The sequence below is a fragment of the Panicum virgatum genome, chromosome 1N, assembly GCF_016808335.1.
Source record: "Panicum virgatum strain AP13 chromosome 1N, P.virgatum_v5, whole genome shotgun sequence".
Taxonomy (NCBI): Eukaryota; Viridiplantae; Streptophyta; class Magnoliopsida; order Poales; family Poaceae; genus Panicum; species Panicum virgatum.
The window spans coordinates 45,376,227-45,393,918 of record NC_053145.1 but is presented as its reverse complement, the minus strand read 5'-3'; the positions used below and the strand labels follow the sequence as shown (position 1 = coordinate 45,393,918).

General features: G+C 39.9%; 1 protein-coding gene and 2 long non-coding RNA genes across 6 annotated transcripts; 2 read left to right on the top strand and 1 right to left on the bottom strand.

Moving 5' to 3' along the window:
- Positions 1 to 1,345: 1,345 nt before the first annotated feature.
- LOC120656069 lies at positions 1,346 to 3,256 on the bottom strand. Its single transcript, XR_005667810.1, has 3 exons — positions 2,351 to 3,256; positions 2,057 to 2,139; positions 1,346 to 1,960 (listed from the first exon to the last, which is right to left on the bottom strand). It is a non-coding gene; the product is annotated as an uncharacterized LOC120656069 (long non-coding RNA).
- Positions 3,257 to 3,644: 388 nt separating this feature from the next.
- On the top strand, positions 3,645 to 8,273 carry LOC120656068. Of its 4 annotated transcripts, none has more exons than XR_005667809.1 (5): positions 3,645 to 4,635; positions 4,832 to 4,912; positions 6,430 to 6,458; positions 7,177 to 7,268; positions 7,828 to 8,273. It is a non-coding gene; the product is annotated as an uncharacterized LOC120656068 (long non-coding RNA). The 4 variants fall into 4 exon arrangements; XR_005667807.1 differs by having other exon boundaries at positions 6,422 to 6,458; XR_005667808.1 differs by having other exon boundaries at positions 3,645 to 4,912.
- A 3,238-nt stretch (positions 8,274 to 11,511) lies between these two features.
- Positions 11,512 to 17,488, top strand: LOC120656067 (ran-binding protein M homolog). Its single transcript, XM_039934069.1, has 11 exons — positions 11,512 to 11,674; positions 11,832 to 12,224; positions 12,622 to 12,768; positions 13,153 to 13,239; positions 13,919 to 13,964; positions 14,466 to 14,542; positions 14,706 to 14,859; positions 15,417 to 15,485; positions 15,686 to 15,745; positions 16,625 to 16,711; positions 16,887 to 17,488. The coding sequence occupies exons 2-11, from the start codon at positions 11,836 to 11,838 to the stop codon at positions 17,169 to 17,171; spliced, it is 1,401 nt and encodes a 466-aa protein (XP_039790003.1). The 5' UTR covers positions 11,512 to 11,674; positions 11,832 to 11,835; the 3' UTR covers positions 17,172 to 17,488.
- Positions 17,489 to 17,692: the final 204 nt, after the last annotated feature.

The window sequence follows — 17,692 nt, the reverse complement described above, 5'->3', positions numbered from 1 at the left end:
AGCGCGCACGCCGGCGAGCAAGCCGCGGCGGCGCCGCCTTGTCAACCCCTCCGCGGTCGCCATGGTTGTCGCCTTCTGGGGCCGCCGCCGCATGCGTAAGAGAGAAGGGAGGGAGAGTAAAATGAAGCTAGGGATTTGGGGGGGGCACCGGCGTCGCCGGTTTTGATCCCGCGAGAGTCGCGGTCAGCCGTCCGATCCAGAACAGCGACGATCGACGGCTCACAGCGGCTGGTGTCTCTCGGGCTAGATTGAGCCTAGGTGGGGGAGCCCCGTGGGCCGAAATACCGGCCCAGGCCCAGGTTGCGGCCTAGGCGCAGGGGGCGCCACGCATGCCGGCATGGATTGGTTGTGGCTGTATGGCACATTTGGGTAGCTATTATAGCTAGTTATAATGATTCATGGCTTCATGCTTTATTGATGTAGTATAGTGGTGCCTCTAGTAACTGGTTCACTAATTTTATTGGTGAAGATATGGATATGGTTTGGCAAGACCGCAGGATCATGCAAGCATCCATGTTTTATTGTGTCTGTAGCGTGATTACACTCAATCTAGAGTAGCTTTGTTTGTGGTTCTCAAGATAATAATTTTTCAAATTTGATTAATGAGACAGACACTAAACTTTGACCTCGAATCCACTTGTGAGAAATTTGTTTATTACAAATTATTTTGTGTTTCTATTTGAAGCAATTTTTTATTAAACTTGAGACAAAATGATGGATGTCGAGCACTAGCAATCTAGCATCACTAGAAATGGTCGCAGCGTTGCTGCGCATAGCCATCTTTAGCTTTTTTCTTTTTCTTTGTTCTTTTTCTTTGTATACTTAGATGAGTACAAATAATGGTAACTGAATTATTCTTTGTACAAGTATTGTTCTTTTTATTTTTTGAGGATGAGTAGCAGAAATGTACAAGAGTTTTTAATATTTTGAGCTCATTTCAGTGTGTACCAATATATGATTTTATATTCTAAAGAGGGGATGGAAATTAATTCCAGACTCATAACAAAAAGAAAAGATGTAGTCAAAATATCATAATCCCATGGTATGTGACAGTTAAAGAATTATCGAAGCAAGCATTCAATGTGTGAAAGCAACATGTCTCCTCTCAAAGACCAAGGTTAATGTTCAAGGAGTTACAAAGCTAATGTTTAAAATTCGAATTTAGTCTGTATATTTTCTTTTTTTGGTGGAAGGCTCTGTTATATTTTTATTGCTATTGTTTTACTGTTTAACTATCCTTGAACATGTGGTACCTAATTTTTGCTTCTCAAAGGTACAATCCTCCAATCTTTAGAGTTGCAGCGAAGGTTGTGCAAGTTAAACTGAACGTGAAAAAAGCTCGGGCTGGTGCTCTGACAAAATTTCATTATAGTAGGAAGTAGTTACAAGCTAGTGTACACATCAATATTGAATGAATGATACTATAGTGGATGGACACATGTTGCAAGTAGTGAAGATGCAGGGGAAAAAAATTAGATGCTGTTATTAGATCAAGTAGGATATGCATCTGCTCAATCATAGTTGCAACTTGTTCAAGGATCCTTAGCATTTACTGGATGTTTAACCATGTCCATGCCGTGCAGCTAGCTAACAAAAGCACCTTTCTTTTTTGTCGCAGCAACCATCAGGGATATGCTGATTGAAGTTTAGCATGTTATCTCTTGGGACTGCTCTACCAGAAATAGAAGGTTGCAGAGACAAATTAATGTTTTCTCCTAAATACTAATATAATTTATAGTAGATGTGTATTCAAGCATTCGAATTGAGGGTTTCAAGAAAGGGCAGATTACTACAGACATGGATTCTTGCAGTTGAAACCCTTGTTGCTTCACTTCCTATTCTTGCAGTTGTATTTAGTAATCTGGTACCGAAGACTCAGCAACACAAGATAAAGTCTGAAAACTCACATCTCACAGCCTGTGAGGCGCTATTGCAGCTAGCTTGCAAGAAATCAGTACACCTGGTTGCAAGAGCAGCAGGGTCAAAGCTTATAGATCACACATTTGAGAAACAGGCTTCCAAAATTGAAAGGCGTTGCAGACCAAGGAGGACTAACCCATAGAGTGGCCAAAGACATGTGCTTTCTTCCACCCCAAATGATCCATCAAGACCAAGGTGTCCTTCGCCATGATCGTCGTCCTGCCAGAGATGAGAAACACGTTTCAGAGATCAAATGTTCAGAAGCACCGCCCATTTTGACTTCTCCAACATATGAGCGTGTGCGGTAGATATTCCCTGCCTTTCGTCTCATCTCTCATTTTCTCATGAAAGCTTTTATGCTAGGAAACAACTGAAATGTCGAATTTTTTCTCACCGAAAGCTGCATTCAGTCGTTATTCTGTTTACTCACCGGGCCTGGTAGCTGAAGTCTGAAGCGACGTTGGACAAAGTCAACCAAACGTAACAAAAGTGACGACGACCAAAGAGTCCCAGCCAAAATCCCCCAATTGATCGTCATGCCAAATCGATTCCCGACGATGCCCGCGCCAGCGCCAGCACCGTGGCTAATGTAGCAGGACCTCGCCACGCTCGTTGGCCGCGCCCGCTCCGTCCCGCGGCGATGCCGGTTTGGCGGACCTCGCCGTGGCGCTCCTCCGGATCTAGGCTGTCGCCCGGGAGCTGGAGCTGGAGCGCCGAACGTGGCCCCTGCCCGGTGGCGCGGAGGCCCCCGTGCTGCACGCCTGGTCGAGTCATCACCAAGATCCTGCTTCTGATTGCATTTGAAGGGGAATTGGATCTCTGGGAGGAGGAGATCGGGAGCTGAAACTCAAGCAGTAGGATTTGTTCGGGGGCACGGAGCTACTGCCGGTGCCGCAGTTGTCGAAGCAACAGATCTCAATGCCATCGCTGCTGGCATCATCCCCTTCCGCGGGCGTTGCCTCCGCCGCGCCGGCGCAAGCGGGCCGCTGGTTCTCCTGCTCTTGGCGTCCGATGCCCGGCGCCTCTCGTCTGTCATGGGTCACCGATGGAGCCGGCAGCCGCGGGGAAGGGGAGAAGGAGACGCCGCTAGCCGGCGCTACGCGTGCCTGCAGAGGAAGGGGAGCAAAGTCGAGCTGGCGAGGGGCGGGAGGCGCGGCGTCGTGGCGGCTCGATGCGTGTGCCCGTTGGGCAGGTCAACGCTGCAGCTCCTCATCCGTTCTCCTCCGCGGCGGCCCGATGGGTAGGTCGGCGCAGCGTGGTGGCGCGGGCAGCCCAACGTGGCGTCACCTATCGCGACGAGGAGGAGCGGGGTGGCGCGCGGAGGATCAGCGGTGTGTGGTTCCCTGGCGGCACGTAGTGGCCCGGCGGGAGGTGTGGCGGCGCAGTGGCTCGGTGCGGCTGACCGCCGGGCAGCTCGACACTGCAGCTCTTCTTCTTTCGTTGTCCTCCTCCACGGCGGTGCGGTGGGTAGCCTGGCGCGCCGCGCCGCCGCGGGCAGCGAGCCGTGGCGTCGCCGCTCGCGCCGAGGAGGGAGGTGTGCGAGGATTGCGTGCTTCGCTGGACCGCGGGTTGATTTCAGCTAAATAGAAGGGTCTTTTGTAAAAAGCTCAGGAAGTGCATGACCCTGGCCGTTCGTCCGGCCGATCTGACGCACGGGAATTGGCGGCGACGTGGCCATGTTCACAGGCCAGCTTTTGGTCCAAGAATCGTAGGTAGAGATTCCTAAGTTAAACTGTAGTTAGTTTATTTAGTTTCATTTCTATATTTTGGACTAAACTTATGCTGTCGTAGCCTTGTCGGTACTAATTACTTTTAATTCAATACATCTATTCACATATCACGTATAGTTGCAGACATGTCACTGTCACTTCTTTCAAACTTGTTCATGACATTTGTGGCCGTGGATCAATGTCGTCTGTGGAAAAAACTTGTTGCATTTGTCATGGCCGTCAGGTTAGTGTTGGGTCTGGCTGACACGACTCCTTGCCATCTGGTTGTGTTTGTCACCTTTTGAGCTTTTCCAATCGATCTGTTCATCAGGTTGGTGCGGTGATCTGATTTGTGTTCATCCAAATATAATCAATTTTAGTTCTGGATTTTTTATCTTGTATTTGCTTTTATTCCATTTTTTGACATACGTGCCCATCTCATCGGCTTTTTTTCTGGTATGCTTGACCTACATTTTTTACTGGAATACATGAGCTATGTGAGAAGATTAAGTTTGTGTTGGGTATTTTTTTGTTTCGCACTTGTAGCTGGATGGAGGAGCCAATTATCATGGATGATGTTTTAGAAGCAAAATTGTGTAGGACTTGTTCAACACGGTCTATGTGTTCCGATGATTTTTAAAAATCAACTGTGTTCAACAGATTGTTTATCTGTTAGTTAAATTCATGAGCCTTTGAATTGGGTTTGTATGAAATTTGTGTAGACAGTCAGTCATGCATGCAAAGAGAGAGTGGATGGGTGGATTGAGTGCGTTCTGGGGTTTTCTTCATTATCCATTGAACTAGTTTGATTTGTGGTGAGGCATGTTAGGGTCCAATTTTGGGGATTCCTAATCAACATTTGTTTTTTTGTTGTGCAAATTTGATAGCAGGTGGTGCCCAGCACCCAGATGCCTGATGCTGTTTTCAAGGAGTGGGAAATGTGATTTGAAAAATATAGTCAATACAGGAGCACTGCCTTTCTTCTACAAACGCAATCTTTTCCCTGGTAAAGGACCAATAAGACGTACCAGATTATTGATACCAGTGTTGAAACTCTATTTTTCTTGTCTGTCCATTCTTTTCCTCGATATTGACATGTGATTTTCACACTGTATTATATTTGTGAGATATAATCGACAACCTGTATGGTACATTCATTAATTTTTCAAGTGTTTGCGATGCTCTTGTTTCTTTATGTATAGATTTCCTGGAAGGTTTGGGAGCTAGCAGTTGTGCTCGCCAAGTGTTTGATAAATTCAACATTTCCAAGCGGCAGGAGACAGGTAGGCTACTTGTTGATTGGTATACCCATCATGCACGACTTGCTCTGTCCGCTCTCATGGTTTTTTCTTGTCCTCTTTGTGGAAATAAAAACTAATAGCAGAATTGGCTGTCTAGTTGTATTATGAGAGGTCTTGCTCTCTAGTATTCATAGGAAAATTTCAGACAATGATTATCCCCTTTATGATGTTTCAAAGTTGTCCTTGTCCATGTTTAACTTCAAAGGTACTCACTTTGTATATGTCTTGGCTAGCAATAATCTTTGTATTACTACAGAAATAATCTTCTTAAGTCCTAGCATTAAGAATTATAGTCCAACTATGAAAAAAATACTATAGTATGTTATGTTGTAATTTTATAAATTCTTTTGTGTAATTGCAATAATTTTTCTTTCTTTACTAGTTTCAATCTTTCCCCAAGCAGCACTTATGTACCAGCACAAAATCCATGTTTAGGTACCATTAGAGCCCACCAGATCATTATCGGAAATGTTGGCTATTCTTGATTATACAAAGTCTGAATCTTATTTTGTTGATTATATAAAATCTGAACCTTTTAATCTGAGCTATGTCGAGCTATGTCACTACCTTGTTTATTGTACAATCTAAACCAAGTTTAGTCTTTGTTTATTCATGTACTTATTTTGTGTCCTGTTACTATGTACTTGTTAAGCTACAAGTTATCTTTCTAGCTGTGGGCTGAGTGTAGGTGTAGGTGTTGGCTGTATAGCAATTAGACAATGTAGGTATTGGTTGTAGAGCAACATATGGTTGTACATAGTTAATACTATAGTTTGCCCTTTGTAGCATGCATTTGTTTCCCACACCTATCTGATTTTCCCAAGTCGTGTAGTACTATTGCATAGAGCGTTTTAATCAATATAAACTCTTTTTTTAATATGCTACTAAATGAGAATGTTTTTCTTCCGGTCTGTCCTATCTCTTCTATTGGCTTGCTCATTCATAGATGAAAACTTCTTTTTATTGAAACTTTGATCTGCAGTCCTGATATGATTCATTTAGCAATCAAGTAAATATGAAAACATGGCCTGAAATTTCAGAATTCTTATAGTATAATTACACCATCATTTAGTATTGTAATTGTCTAGTTTTTTACTATAAAACCTAAAATTGAGCATTGATTTTCTATTTCAAATTTACCCAAACATTCTAGTTTCTTCCTAACCTTTACTTTGTGGTATTGTAGGAGCTAGGGGCCATCATGGCCATTAGCATCTTCCACTAAAATTTCTTTTATCGTTCTATATGTAAGAGAACAAGATAATACCAAATATGTGGTTGCAACAAAAATACTTGTGTGTCTTACTCTTTTAGTTTGGTGAGTTGAGAGCTTAAGATTTATTGTGGACTCAATCTGCAAATACACCATCCTTTTGTGTTGCAATTTTGAAGTTTGTTACTATAAAACATAAGTGAGCAATACTTCACTAGGATTTTCGGTGCCAAATATACCCAAGTATCTTAGTTTCTCCTTGACCTGTTACTTTCTAGGATTGCAGAAATGGAGTTGAGGTTGAGGAGAACTCAGGTGAAGAACTTCTCCTTCGCTGCAAATATTCATCTTTAAATTTTGAAGGCCTTTTAATGTTATATGAACATACTTTAAGTTCAAAGTTTTTTCTGCACATACTTTTGTTTTAGAGTTTTGCATTTCCATTTTTATTACCATAGAATTATTTTTAAGAGGCTAGGGGATTATTACTTTGATATATTAACTCTTACTTATGTTAATGAGTAGTATGGTATTACATACAATATTTGTTCATTGTGGTTGCTGATTGGTCACCTTTGTTTTTGGTTAATTAGTACTCCTGATCAATGTCTAGAAAACTACAAGTAACTTATACTAGAATTACACTCTCGTTTAATACTGTAATTTCCTAGTTTTTAACTTTAAAATACGACATTTTGTATGCTATAAATGTGAGAAGGCAGAGGGTCTAGCTTTTTTAGAATTATTTCTTTTTCTTCCCTATTTCTATAGCGCTAGCTTTGTGTGTACTGATCCTGAATTTCAGTTTCCTGCTTATACAACAGAATTCGTTTCTTCTGCCTGATGTATTCTTTTATTTTCTTTTTTTTTTGCTCATAGGCACGGATTTGACCCTAAACCCAACTGATTGCTCATGACATTTTTTCCTTGAAATCAGAACATTATGAAAGTGATTATAGCAATGTTATGCTTCAACTATATGGATGTCTTTGTCTGCTGGTTTGTCTAATGCTCCATGTTTTACTATTTGCAGGCTTACACAAACATGTTTTGAAAGTGCATTGAGAAGAGGTGCATTGAGAAGAGGTACACCTAATTTTATACAGACAAGTGCATTGAGAAGAGGTACACCTGACTAAATATGAGTTGTATGCCTTTAATCTTCATTAAATTAAGAATTTCATGTTCCTATTTTTTGTCATAAAAGTTTCATTGAGCCCTAATTTGATCAAAGATGACTTTGATTTTCAAGTAAAAGTCTTGTTTGTCAGTGACATAGGGAAAATTTGGATTGCTTCATGTAGCTCTTTTACATGTATTCTTATATGTGGTTGCTGTTTGGTCATTTTTTTGGTTAATTAGCGCTCCTGATCAATGGCTAGAAAACTACAAATAATTTATTCTAGAATTACACCATGGTTTAATACTGTAATTTCCTAGTTTTTAGCAGTAAAATACAATATATTGTATGCTATGCATGTGAGATGCCAGAGGGTCAAACTTTTTTCAGAATGGTTTTTTTTCTTCCATATTTCTACAGTGCTAGATTTGTGTGTACTGATCCTGAACCATAACTGATCTTGAACCATAATACTAGCTCTTTTATATGCTATACCTGTGTTCTTTGTCTTCAGCAATTCAAGCACCATTGCTTCACCTACCTTGACATTTTTTTTGCCTGCAGTGAGGTTTGTTAAAGTTGCATTCTTGATTTCCTTTTGAGGTTGGCCCTTTGTGTGTACTGATTTGTGGTTCGATTGCCAGGTATGTAGTCGATTCCCTTTTCTACTCTTTTGTGGATGCACCTATTTTGTGTTGTTCTGTTAGTTTCCCTTCCGCTTTCAGTCTAACGGCCTCGTCATTCGCTGAGAGCCCGACACGTTCGTCGCACACTCGCACGCACGCTCGCACCCATGGTCGTTCACTGGTTGATTGTAGTGATGGACAACATAGGAAGATATGTGCATCATATTTTCTTGTGGTTAGCAAAAAACCTTAGACATCACAAATGTTCAGTTGAGTGCTTTTTCAGTTGAACCATTACAATGTTTAATTAGGTGATCTATCTTGACTGCAGTCATGCCCAACACTAACCACAAACTATCACATTATCTGTACTGCTATCTTTTTTAAAAAATAGAACCTAGAATAGTAATCAGTGAAGTTAGCGCATCTCCAGAGACATCTTACAAAGTCAGGAGTCAGCTGATACAGTTTTCTCGCTAAAAAACTGCCCTCAATTGTTTAAGCTTTTGATGAGTTGTTATATGGCTGATAAGCAATACATTTTTTTTTCTTTGGCAAAAGCAATTGGTCTCTGATTGTTGTTTCAGTGATGAATTAACTGGGTTGACCAAGGGTGGTTGAGACCTAATACCGATTTTTGTTTGGAGGAGGATTTTTCAGTTTAGTGAATGGGGTTGGTGGTCTGACTATCATACTTGTATATTTATCTTGGGAATTAGTTGGAACCAGCAAGCATATATATTGTGTTCAGTAAATCAGTAACAATTTAAGTATATGTCATTAACTTTTTGTCCATCTTCCAGACTTGCATTTGCTTGAGCTGGTCTTAGTTACTTAGTTTTGTTGGTGATGGATGCATTTCTAATAGCAGTTATATAGCTTATTTTATAATGTGGTTTTGATAATTCTAATGATGTCTGACCGTGATGAAGTTTCATTCTTTATGGTTCTGTTGAAGTCATTGCAGGGCACTGGGATTTCATCTGATCCTTTTTATTTGTCTTGTGACCTATGTTGGTTTTGGCGGCTAAGATTGAAGAACTGGCACTCTTTTCCTCCTAATCAATGCATGATACCTTTTGAGCTTTTTTCCCCTTCTTTTCAGTTATGTCTATTGGGCCTGCGTGCACTACAATATAGAAGGCCTGCCTAGAATATTAAGTCAAGTAATGTCATGTTTATTGGGCTTTTTGTAAACCATTTTAATTACAACACATTAATGTTATTTTATAGTGTTACCATAATTTTTGATATTTTTATCTGTAAATTTATTACATAAATTATTACAAGAAAATACCTTGTGCTGATTACATGCCTTTTTTTGATGATGTCAACCAACATCCCAGAGTTACGAAGATGATTTGATTTTGGTTCTGAAAACTAGAAGATCTTCACTTCTTGAGAAGAAGCTGATAGAAGCAAGCACTCCTGCACTGCTTTCCTTTTGTTATCTTATCTAAATTGTAGTAGCAAACTGTTCTTCTACTATCTAGGTTGGCAGATAACAATATATGTAATATTTAAGTGCTACTTTTCTAAGGGTGTAATGAAATCTGTCCTACTTTAGTTTGAGTCTACCATATGGATATTTATTTGATTATTTTCAGTGTTGGAATGTTTTTCTTTGCTTTATCATCAGTTTTTTTTTGTTTCTAGAAGCCTTTTTCTGACGAGATCCATTTCCAGTTAGTGTGGTTCATGATCTTTTATCTTGAGGCAAAATTGTTTCGTTTCATTGACCAGATCCATTTTCCAGTTGCTGTTTTTGAGCACAATGTTATCATACAATCTTTTTTGGCTGCTTATATTTCTCTAATGTCGACAAAACAATTTGCTTTGTGCTTTTTTACATATTTCAATATCCTCTTTTGTCTTATGGTCCGAAGCCGGTTACCAAGTATACAGAAAACAACCCAACATGTATGAGCCCAACAGATCTATTAGGAATAATAGTCCACATTATGCAGCCCAAAATTACTGTAGTGCTATTAGAAATACACAGAAAACATCCCAACATGTAGAAGGCCAACAGACAGATTGGGCCATTTTTCTCCAAACACTTTGATTAGAATCCAATAGTCCGACTGAGTGACTTACGTGTAAACAAAAAATCAGTCACCCGATAGGGGGGACAAATTGTTGGGTGACTTATGTGTAAATAAAAACTCAGTCACCCGACAGCGAGACAGACCCTTTTATTTTTCCCGAAAAAATTTCTGTGCATTGGAATCAGATGGAAGTGGGTTTCACGAATGATGAACTCTTTCAACAACAGTCTTTTTGGGATAAATTTTAAATTCTCCAACTACGGTCTTTCTGGGACGGAGGGAGTAGATATTTTGCTCTCTCAACTTTACTACAAGGGTCAAACTCTCTCTCAACTTCGAAATTGGTCAATATAGTATCTCAGGTTTCATTTTAGATTGTAACCCTGTTATGATGTAATGAAAAACTCTATAAATTTTGCTATAAAAAAGCCTTTCATTTTTGGATCCTACTCGTCCGTGCTGATACTATACTACATAATAAGGACGTGTTTAGATTATTTTGACAAAAAAATTTGAAAGAAAATCTTGCTAATTTGAAGTATTAATAAAATCTATTTACAAAACTTTTTGCATAGATGGGTTGTAAATTACGAGACAAATCCAATAAATCTAATTAATCCATAATTAGTGGATGGTTACTGTTGTATCACTGTTGTAAATTATGGATTACGTAGGCCCATTAGATTTATCTCGTGATTTACAACTTATCCGCGCAAAAAAGTGTAAATATATTTTATTTAATACTCCATGCATGCATCCAAACATTCGATGTGATGTTTCTGAGTGTAAAGTTAGGCGATCTAAACATTCGAGTTACATGCAAAATTTCTTTTTTCACCTTGGTTTTTTCAAATTTCACTGTTTATGTCATTATTTGCTCAACTTTCTTCAACATTTTACACCATGGTACATAGTTATGCAACAATTAATTTTATTCTTCATGTGCCCGCAGCATAATGCGATTCATGGTTACAAAAAATTCTATGTCCCAAATCAAATACTTATGATGTTTAGCTTCTAATGCATATATGTCACTACACTTTACACTGATTCACTTGCATATATTTTAGTCATAATAAACTGTAGAGAAATTTAGAAGGGGAGTCGGTCAAGGATGAAGAAGATTTTTCATAAATCTTATATTTGGCCAATTTTAGTGGAGTTTCATAAGCATTTAATTTTACTGATGTACTAGGATACTTATGTAAAGAGAAGCGGGGTTTTATGGAATGTGAGAAGAATTTCATCCTCATAAAAATCATCCGGCTCAGTTACATAGTTTTTGTTCTAGATAATCGTATAATAAAACTTTGAATTGAAACCGGCCTTATTACGGAGCATAATAGAATGGGTTTGACCAGAGATGAAAATTAAGGGCCTATATTAGCCTATATTTCGCCTCTAAAGTATTATCATGAACTCACCGCATAGAAAATGTACAGTTTAGCAAATCAGAATATCCATCTTATTATCTTACCGACTCCATGCTTAGAAAAACCACGGTTTATCAAAACAAAACATTTGTCAGGGGACAAAAAACAGTTTATCGAACCGAGGCATCACAGTTTAGCAGACCGGAACACCAACATCACCAGTTGCTTCTCCTGAACTCTTCGACACTTCGACAGGCTTTCTTCATCCTCTTCGTCTTCCTTCCCCTGGCCTCCCATCCACCCCCACGGCCCCACCCCGCCCGCAACTACAAGCAACGCCGGATCCAGTCCGTTCCGCTTCCAGGTAAAGCTCCGCGCCCATCCAATCGACAATCGTCATTCCCGCAGTTTCTCTGGTGCTAGGGTTCGGTCCGAATCGGTGCTCGTTTTCCCCAATATTTTCGGTGATTTTCCAGCTTCCTTTACATTTATTTTTTTTTCCTTCTCGGGTGGTTGGACAGGCGAATGGTCGCCAACCAGGAGGCGGAGGCGGCATCGGCGGCAGCGCCCGGGGCAGGGACGCCGGTGGACCCGATGCGTCTGGCGTCGCGGTGGCGGTCCCCGGCGGAGTGGGAGTGTGCGGCGGCGGAGCTGGATGCTGAGCCGCTCCCGTCCGAGCTCAACACCGTCAACAGCTCTGGACTTTTCGCCGTCGTCTCCACCGACAAGTTGTCCGTCAAATACCTCGGCAGCCATCACCATGGCCACGACGTCGGGGTCGTGCAAGCCGACCGCCCCGCGCCCACGCGCCGGGCCGTGTACTACTTTGAGATGCGGGTCAAGAACGCCGGCTACAAGGGGCAGACCTCAATCGGGTTCACAAGCGAAAGCTTCAAGATGCGGCGACAACCGGGGTGAGGGCCCTCGCCTTGCTGCTCCATTTTTCTGATTATTCCGATTTTGCGTTTCTGTTTTTGTCATTTTCCTTCTGATAATTGCATCACATCTCTAAATCTGTGCAAATTTGATCTAGAAAGCTGCATAAAGTAGTTAAGTGGACCCGGATAGACTACTTGTTGGTAAGGTCTTTTTCATGCTGTAGATAATATGCCTCTTCAGCTATGAATGTACTACATTTCTAGTTGTAAGTCATGTTTTTTTTCCGATCAAGTTGTAAGTCATGTTATGCAATATTTATAGGCTAATAATACCCCTTCTTTTCTATTTTGAGCCTTCATATATGCAAAAATAGTTAAGCTGACTCTGTTTAATTGATTTTTATCTCAAAGTTTTCCTCTCTGTTCTTCCCAGTTGGGAGCCTAACAGTTGTGGATACCACGGTGATGATGGCCATCTTTACCGAGGTCAAGGGAAAGGTGAACCATTCGGGGCCAAATTTACATCTGGCGACACAATCGGTGCTGGCATCAACTACTTGTCACAAGAATTTTTCTTGACGTAAGTTTGGTAGTTCTTTGTACCTTGATAGTGTTTGCTTGTTTGATTGGCTATTAGTAACCTTCTAGGTCTTTTTTTCTGAACATAAGATGACCATTATACTTTTCTGGTACTTAAGCACGAAGCTGTATAGCTTTGCAAGTATTCTTAACTATAAATCTGTAGTATGCCGAATCTTGAATATGGAAAAAGAATGATGGTCTTGTATGTGCACCTGCCTCAACACCTCACTGGTTTTGGTATGCCATCCCCTGTATATTCAGGTTGAAGTAAACTGTATGCTTAATTCTTGTTTATCTTACTCTCAAAGGTATTTGCCTTGTGTACTTTATATTTCGAAATGTATTGCTACACTATAATCTAATTGCATGGAGCATCTTGCAGGAAAAATGGATCTCTGGTTGGAGCCTTTCCAAAAGAAATTAAAGGTCCACTATATCCTACCGTTGCAGTTCATAGTCAGGGTGAAGAGTAAGCTGCCACCTTCTGTAGTTGTTCTTTAGGTGAAATATAATTGCTAATTGGACTAAGTTACATTTTACCCCTAGTATTTCAAGTTTCAACCTAAGTTGCAGAAACATCTGGCAGACATGGTGCTTTCTGCAGCTTGGATAGTGATACATGTACAAAATGCAATCTGCTCACTTATCGTTTGCATGTAGATTGTGAGCAGCTACACATTGATGATACATTTTCCCTTCTAATGGGACAATAAGCTACAATACATAAACCTCAATTGTAACACAAGTTAATGACTCCCTGTTTAATGCTCAGATATACCTTCATCAATGTCAATATGATTTGTAGCTTCAACATCACAAGATATAGCGAGTAAACAGTTAAGTCGATGATTTATGTTGGAAGTTTGAACTGAAAGTGTTACAAAGTTAAGCTTACATTTCCTAACTGCATTGAAGCTGACTTATTTTGTGTAAAATACCCACTTCAAGCAATTATGCAGTGTTCAAAATTTCGGCGCTTTATTTTTTGTTTTTAGTGAAAACAGTACTGCAGTATATAGCTTTATTTTGCTTGATCTGGGGCCTATTTATTCTGTAATCTATATCCTCATTGTTGGTGGTTCTTATTTGGTCTGATCTCTAAACTACTCCAACTTGCTCAGGACTAAGAGTCTTTATTGTTGTTACAGATTGACTGTGAACTTTGGTAAAGAACCATTCTGTTTTGACATTGAGGTGAGGCAAAATGTTTATTCTAGATGTTTTAGTTCACCTACAATTACCTAAAATTTTATAGTTTTCTTGTCGCAACTTGAATCCTTACTGATGGCACTAGCTGTATATCAATAGTAATCTTCTGCATCTATGGTGCATGCTTCACTTTCCATTATAAATTATGCATCGCATTTTGTCATATTTAGCCACATTGTCAAATTCAATTGAAAGCCATTACGATTGTATGTGCCCTTTGACGTATTATTGCCAGCCACTGCTAAAATATGCTGCCGTAAAAAAACATTTGATGTTCCTTTATGTTTGACAGTTGCAACTGCAGTCCTTTTTTTACATAAGGACATGGTGTTGAGTTTATGCGTGTGATGTGCATAACTGGATTTAGTGATGAGCTGATGATATAGCTGGTTTTATCCCATTTACTAAACACTAGGTTCATGAGTGCTCAGTTGGTGTACAAGGTTGGTAGCTTTTTAGTTGATATATTTTTCTTTTATCTAACAAGGTTATATACTCGAAGAGAAAATGAGGCAACAATCGATGACGAACAAATTGAAGTTGGAAGAGAACATCAGTCATGTGTATGCCTCGATATGTTCATTTTGTGTTAATCTGCATATCTTCATTTCCATTTCCATATAACCTTGTTTATGTTCTTCTACTAAATTGTTTTAATTACTGGCTTATGTGTTCTGTGGCTCATGTTGCCTTATCTTATGGATATATGCCATTAACTTGTAACAGGATTGTCCGTTCATATCTGCTACATTATGGTTACCAAGATACATTAAATTCTTTTGATTTGGCAAATGCAACTGATCCCCCTGGCAGTCGCCAAAATGGACATAGGGAACCTCCAGAAACGTATGGACTTAGCCACAGAAAACTTTTGCGTCAGGTGAGCTTCGAAACTTAATGTGATTGCTCATTGAATCCAATTTTGTCTCTTAGGTAGCATCTTTGTGGATAAATCCGGTTAGCAATTTATTAAAGTTACACAGGACTACACATGCTCATTTTTTGTCCTGTTTGATGAAGTGCTGACAATCAGAAATCAGTTCCTAGACTATTGTGCCGAGTTTCTTTATTTTACTGCTTATGTTTGTTATGAGGGTGACCTCACTATTGTTTGTTGTTACTGCCAATCAATTATGTTCTGGAAAGTTCTACATTGACTTTTGAAATCGCATGTGGGCGAGCTCATTAGCTGGTTTTTTCTGTTCCTCACAGTGATGATTAGTTTTTTTTTCTCAGCCGCCTTGCAAGCTTGAGTTATTCCATATCTTGGTTGTGCAGTGCCAATATGTTGTAGTCACTACATGTGTCCACATCATTCCATTGTGTCATACAGATATTGTGCATGTTATTGATTTGATATATTGCCCTCTTTTAATTTCTTTTCTGCCTCCGCTATGGCTTCTGCTTTCTGAAAACAGTTTATTTGATTTGATGAAGCTTATCATGAGTGGAGATATTGACTCTACATTCAAAAGATTAGAGGAATGGTATCCACAAGTGATAAAGGTAGTTCCACTTTTTCTTATATTGATTTAATTTGTCATCTCCATTTTATTAAAATTCTTATATGACCGATACTATATCTCAAATAGTATCGGGCTGTGTCCCTACAACTAACTCCATCTTGTGGGGCACTGAGTCATGTTTTTCAGAAGACTTATTTATATTCTTTGTGCTTTCTAAGAGAGAATTTCTTTGCTTTGCAGGATGATAAATCGGTTATTTGCTTCTTACTCCATTCTCAGAGATTCATAGAATATATCAGGGTAATTATCTGATCTGAATATTAAAAAAAATCAATTGTTGTACTTTATAGGTTATGCATTGTGTTCGGACTTGTAGTACCACTATATGTTAGTTGCCAGTTTGCCAATTCTATGTTGCAGCTTTTCCAGAAGTAGGGAACAATGCCATGAACACGCATATGCATTAACTTCTGTCATTTGCTGAGGAATTCTTTGAGAAGGGTATAGCTCAAAATCAAACTACTAATGTAATACTATATGCTGAATAGATTGTATTTGGACTTGTAGTACCACTGTATGTTAGTTGCCACTTTGCCACTTCTATGTTGCAGCGTTTCCAGAAGTAGCGAACTTTGTCATGAACACGCATATGCATTAACTTCTGTCATTTGCTGAGAATTCGTTGAGAAGGGTATAGCTCAAAATCAAACTAGTAATGTAATGCTATATCCCGGTCAAGTAATTTTACACAACTGTGTTCACTGCAGCTTACCATTTAGGTGGAAAATAATTAACTACAATATAGATTGGAGCTTCAGTTTAATTGCTAAAAAGTGGAACAAAATCTTAATTGTGTCGCATTATCATAAGGGCACCAATGCTCACATTCAGGTAACCGTTGACAATTTCTTGCAATCTTGCTTAGTAAATGCTCTAATCAACCTTTTTTTTATAAAGAATGCTCTAACCACTACTGAGTACTGACCAGTTTCCAAATCCAGCCATTGATGTACTTCAAAAAAATGTTGGTAACTGGTTAATTGCTGCTTGTTAGTAGTTTCGATGACATCGTTGGTGATTATTTGGCAGTTCCCTCTTATTGCAGCACTGATATTCTGGCGTTTGTTTTTTGGTTGACATGGATTATTTTGCGCTTTTCATGTTTATCTAATGCATTAGGCTGAACAACTGGAGGATGCTGTGAAATATGCTCGTGCTAACCTGGCAAGCTTCTTGACGCACAAAGCTTTCGAGGGGTTGCTGAAGGTAATGCCATTTTTCTTTGTTGGGTTCTTTTGGTCTGTTGAGTGCATTGCCCTCCACAATACCAATGCGTTTGTAAACCAATATTCGGAGATCTTTATAACTTGCTAGATTATCCAATTTGAATGAGCTAAAACACTATTAATGAGTTGAACGGTGAATGTTCTGCTTTCTGCAGGAGAGTGTGGCCCTGCTTGCGTATGAGAAGCCTGCAGAATCATGCATCGGATACCTGCTGGACTCCCCCCAGCGTGAATTCGTGGCGGATGCAGTGAACGCAGCTGTCCTGTCTACGAACCCAGCCATGAAGGACCCCAAGAGCTGTCTTTACTCGTGTCTCGAGAGGTTACTAAGGCAGCTCACAGTATGTAGCTTTGAGCGACGCACCTTCAACAATGACCAAGGAGATGCATTCTTACTTCACAAAGAAGTGCGCAACTGTGAAAGGTCCCGGCGTTCATAGGCACATCTGAGAATTCTCGGATGTTAGACTCCAACTGCTGTTTGGAGGACCAAGGATCACCTCGGATGGAGTTGTTGAGCATGGCACGCGCAAGCACAGATCCTTCCTTTTGAAGGTCTGCAGCGTCCATGGGCTTTCTAATTCCGATAGGTGCACTTAATTGCACAGAGCTCTGAAGGAGTTTCCTTCCTGTAATCAGAAAACTTGTTCAGAATCGGCCAACGTGTCTGTTCCCATAGTTTGATGGTTGGCTAATAGACCATTTGATTTTGTGAATGCTAAAAACGCTTCAATATATGTTCTTTACTTTTGTATAATGTCTCGTTGCTTAAAACATTTTTCTACAGCATGCCTTGAACGTTGTGAAGGAGAATTGGCCGATAAGATAAATAACAGAGGACCACAGCCCCACCGCCGGCTAGGCTGGGTGGATGAAAAACAGCATGATTGGCTACCTGTTTTCTTCTAGCAAGGCTATAGTGCATGTTGCATAAGAAAATTGTTTAAAAACAGTTGTCAAT

Bases quoted from the DNA above. Each gene is read 5' to 3' on its own strand.
- LOC120656067 (XM_039934069.1), top strand. From the start codon at position 11,836: ATGGTCGCCAACCAGGAGGCGGAGGCGGCATCGGCGGCAGCGCCCGGG. The intron at 12,769-13,152 runs GTAAGTTTGGTA...AGCATCTTGCAG, and splicing joins TCACAAGAATTTTTCTTGAC to GAAAAATGGATCTCTGGTTG. The intron at 13,240-13,918 runs GTAAGCTGCCAC...TTGTTGTTACAG, and splicing joins GTTCATAGTCAGGGTGAAGA to ATTGACTGTGAACTTTGGTA.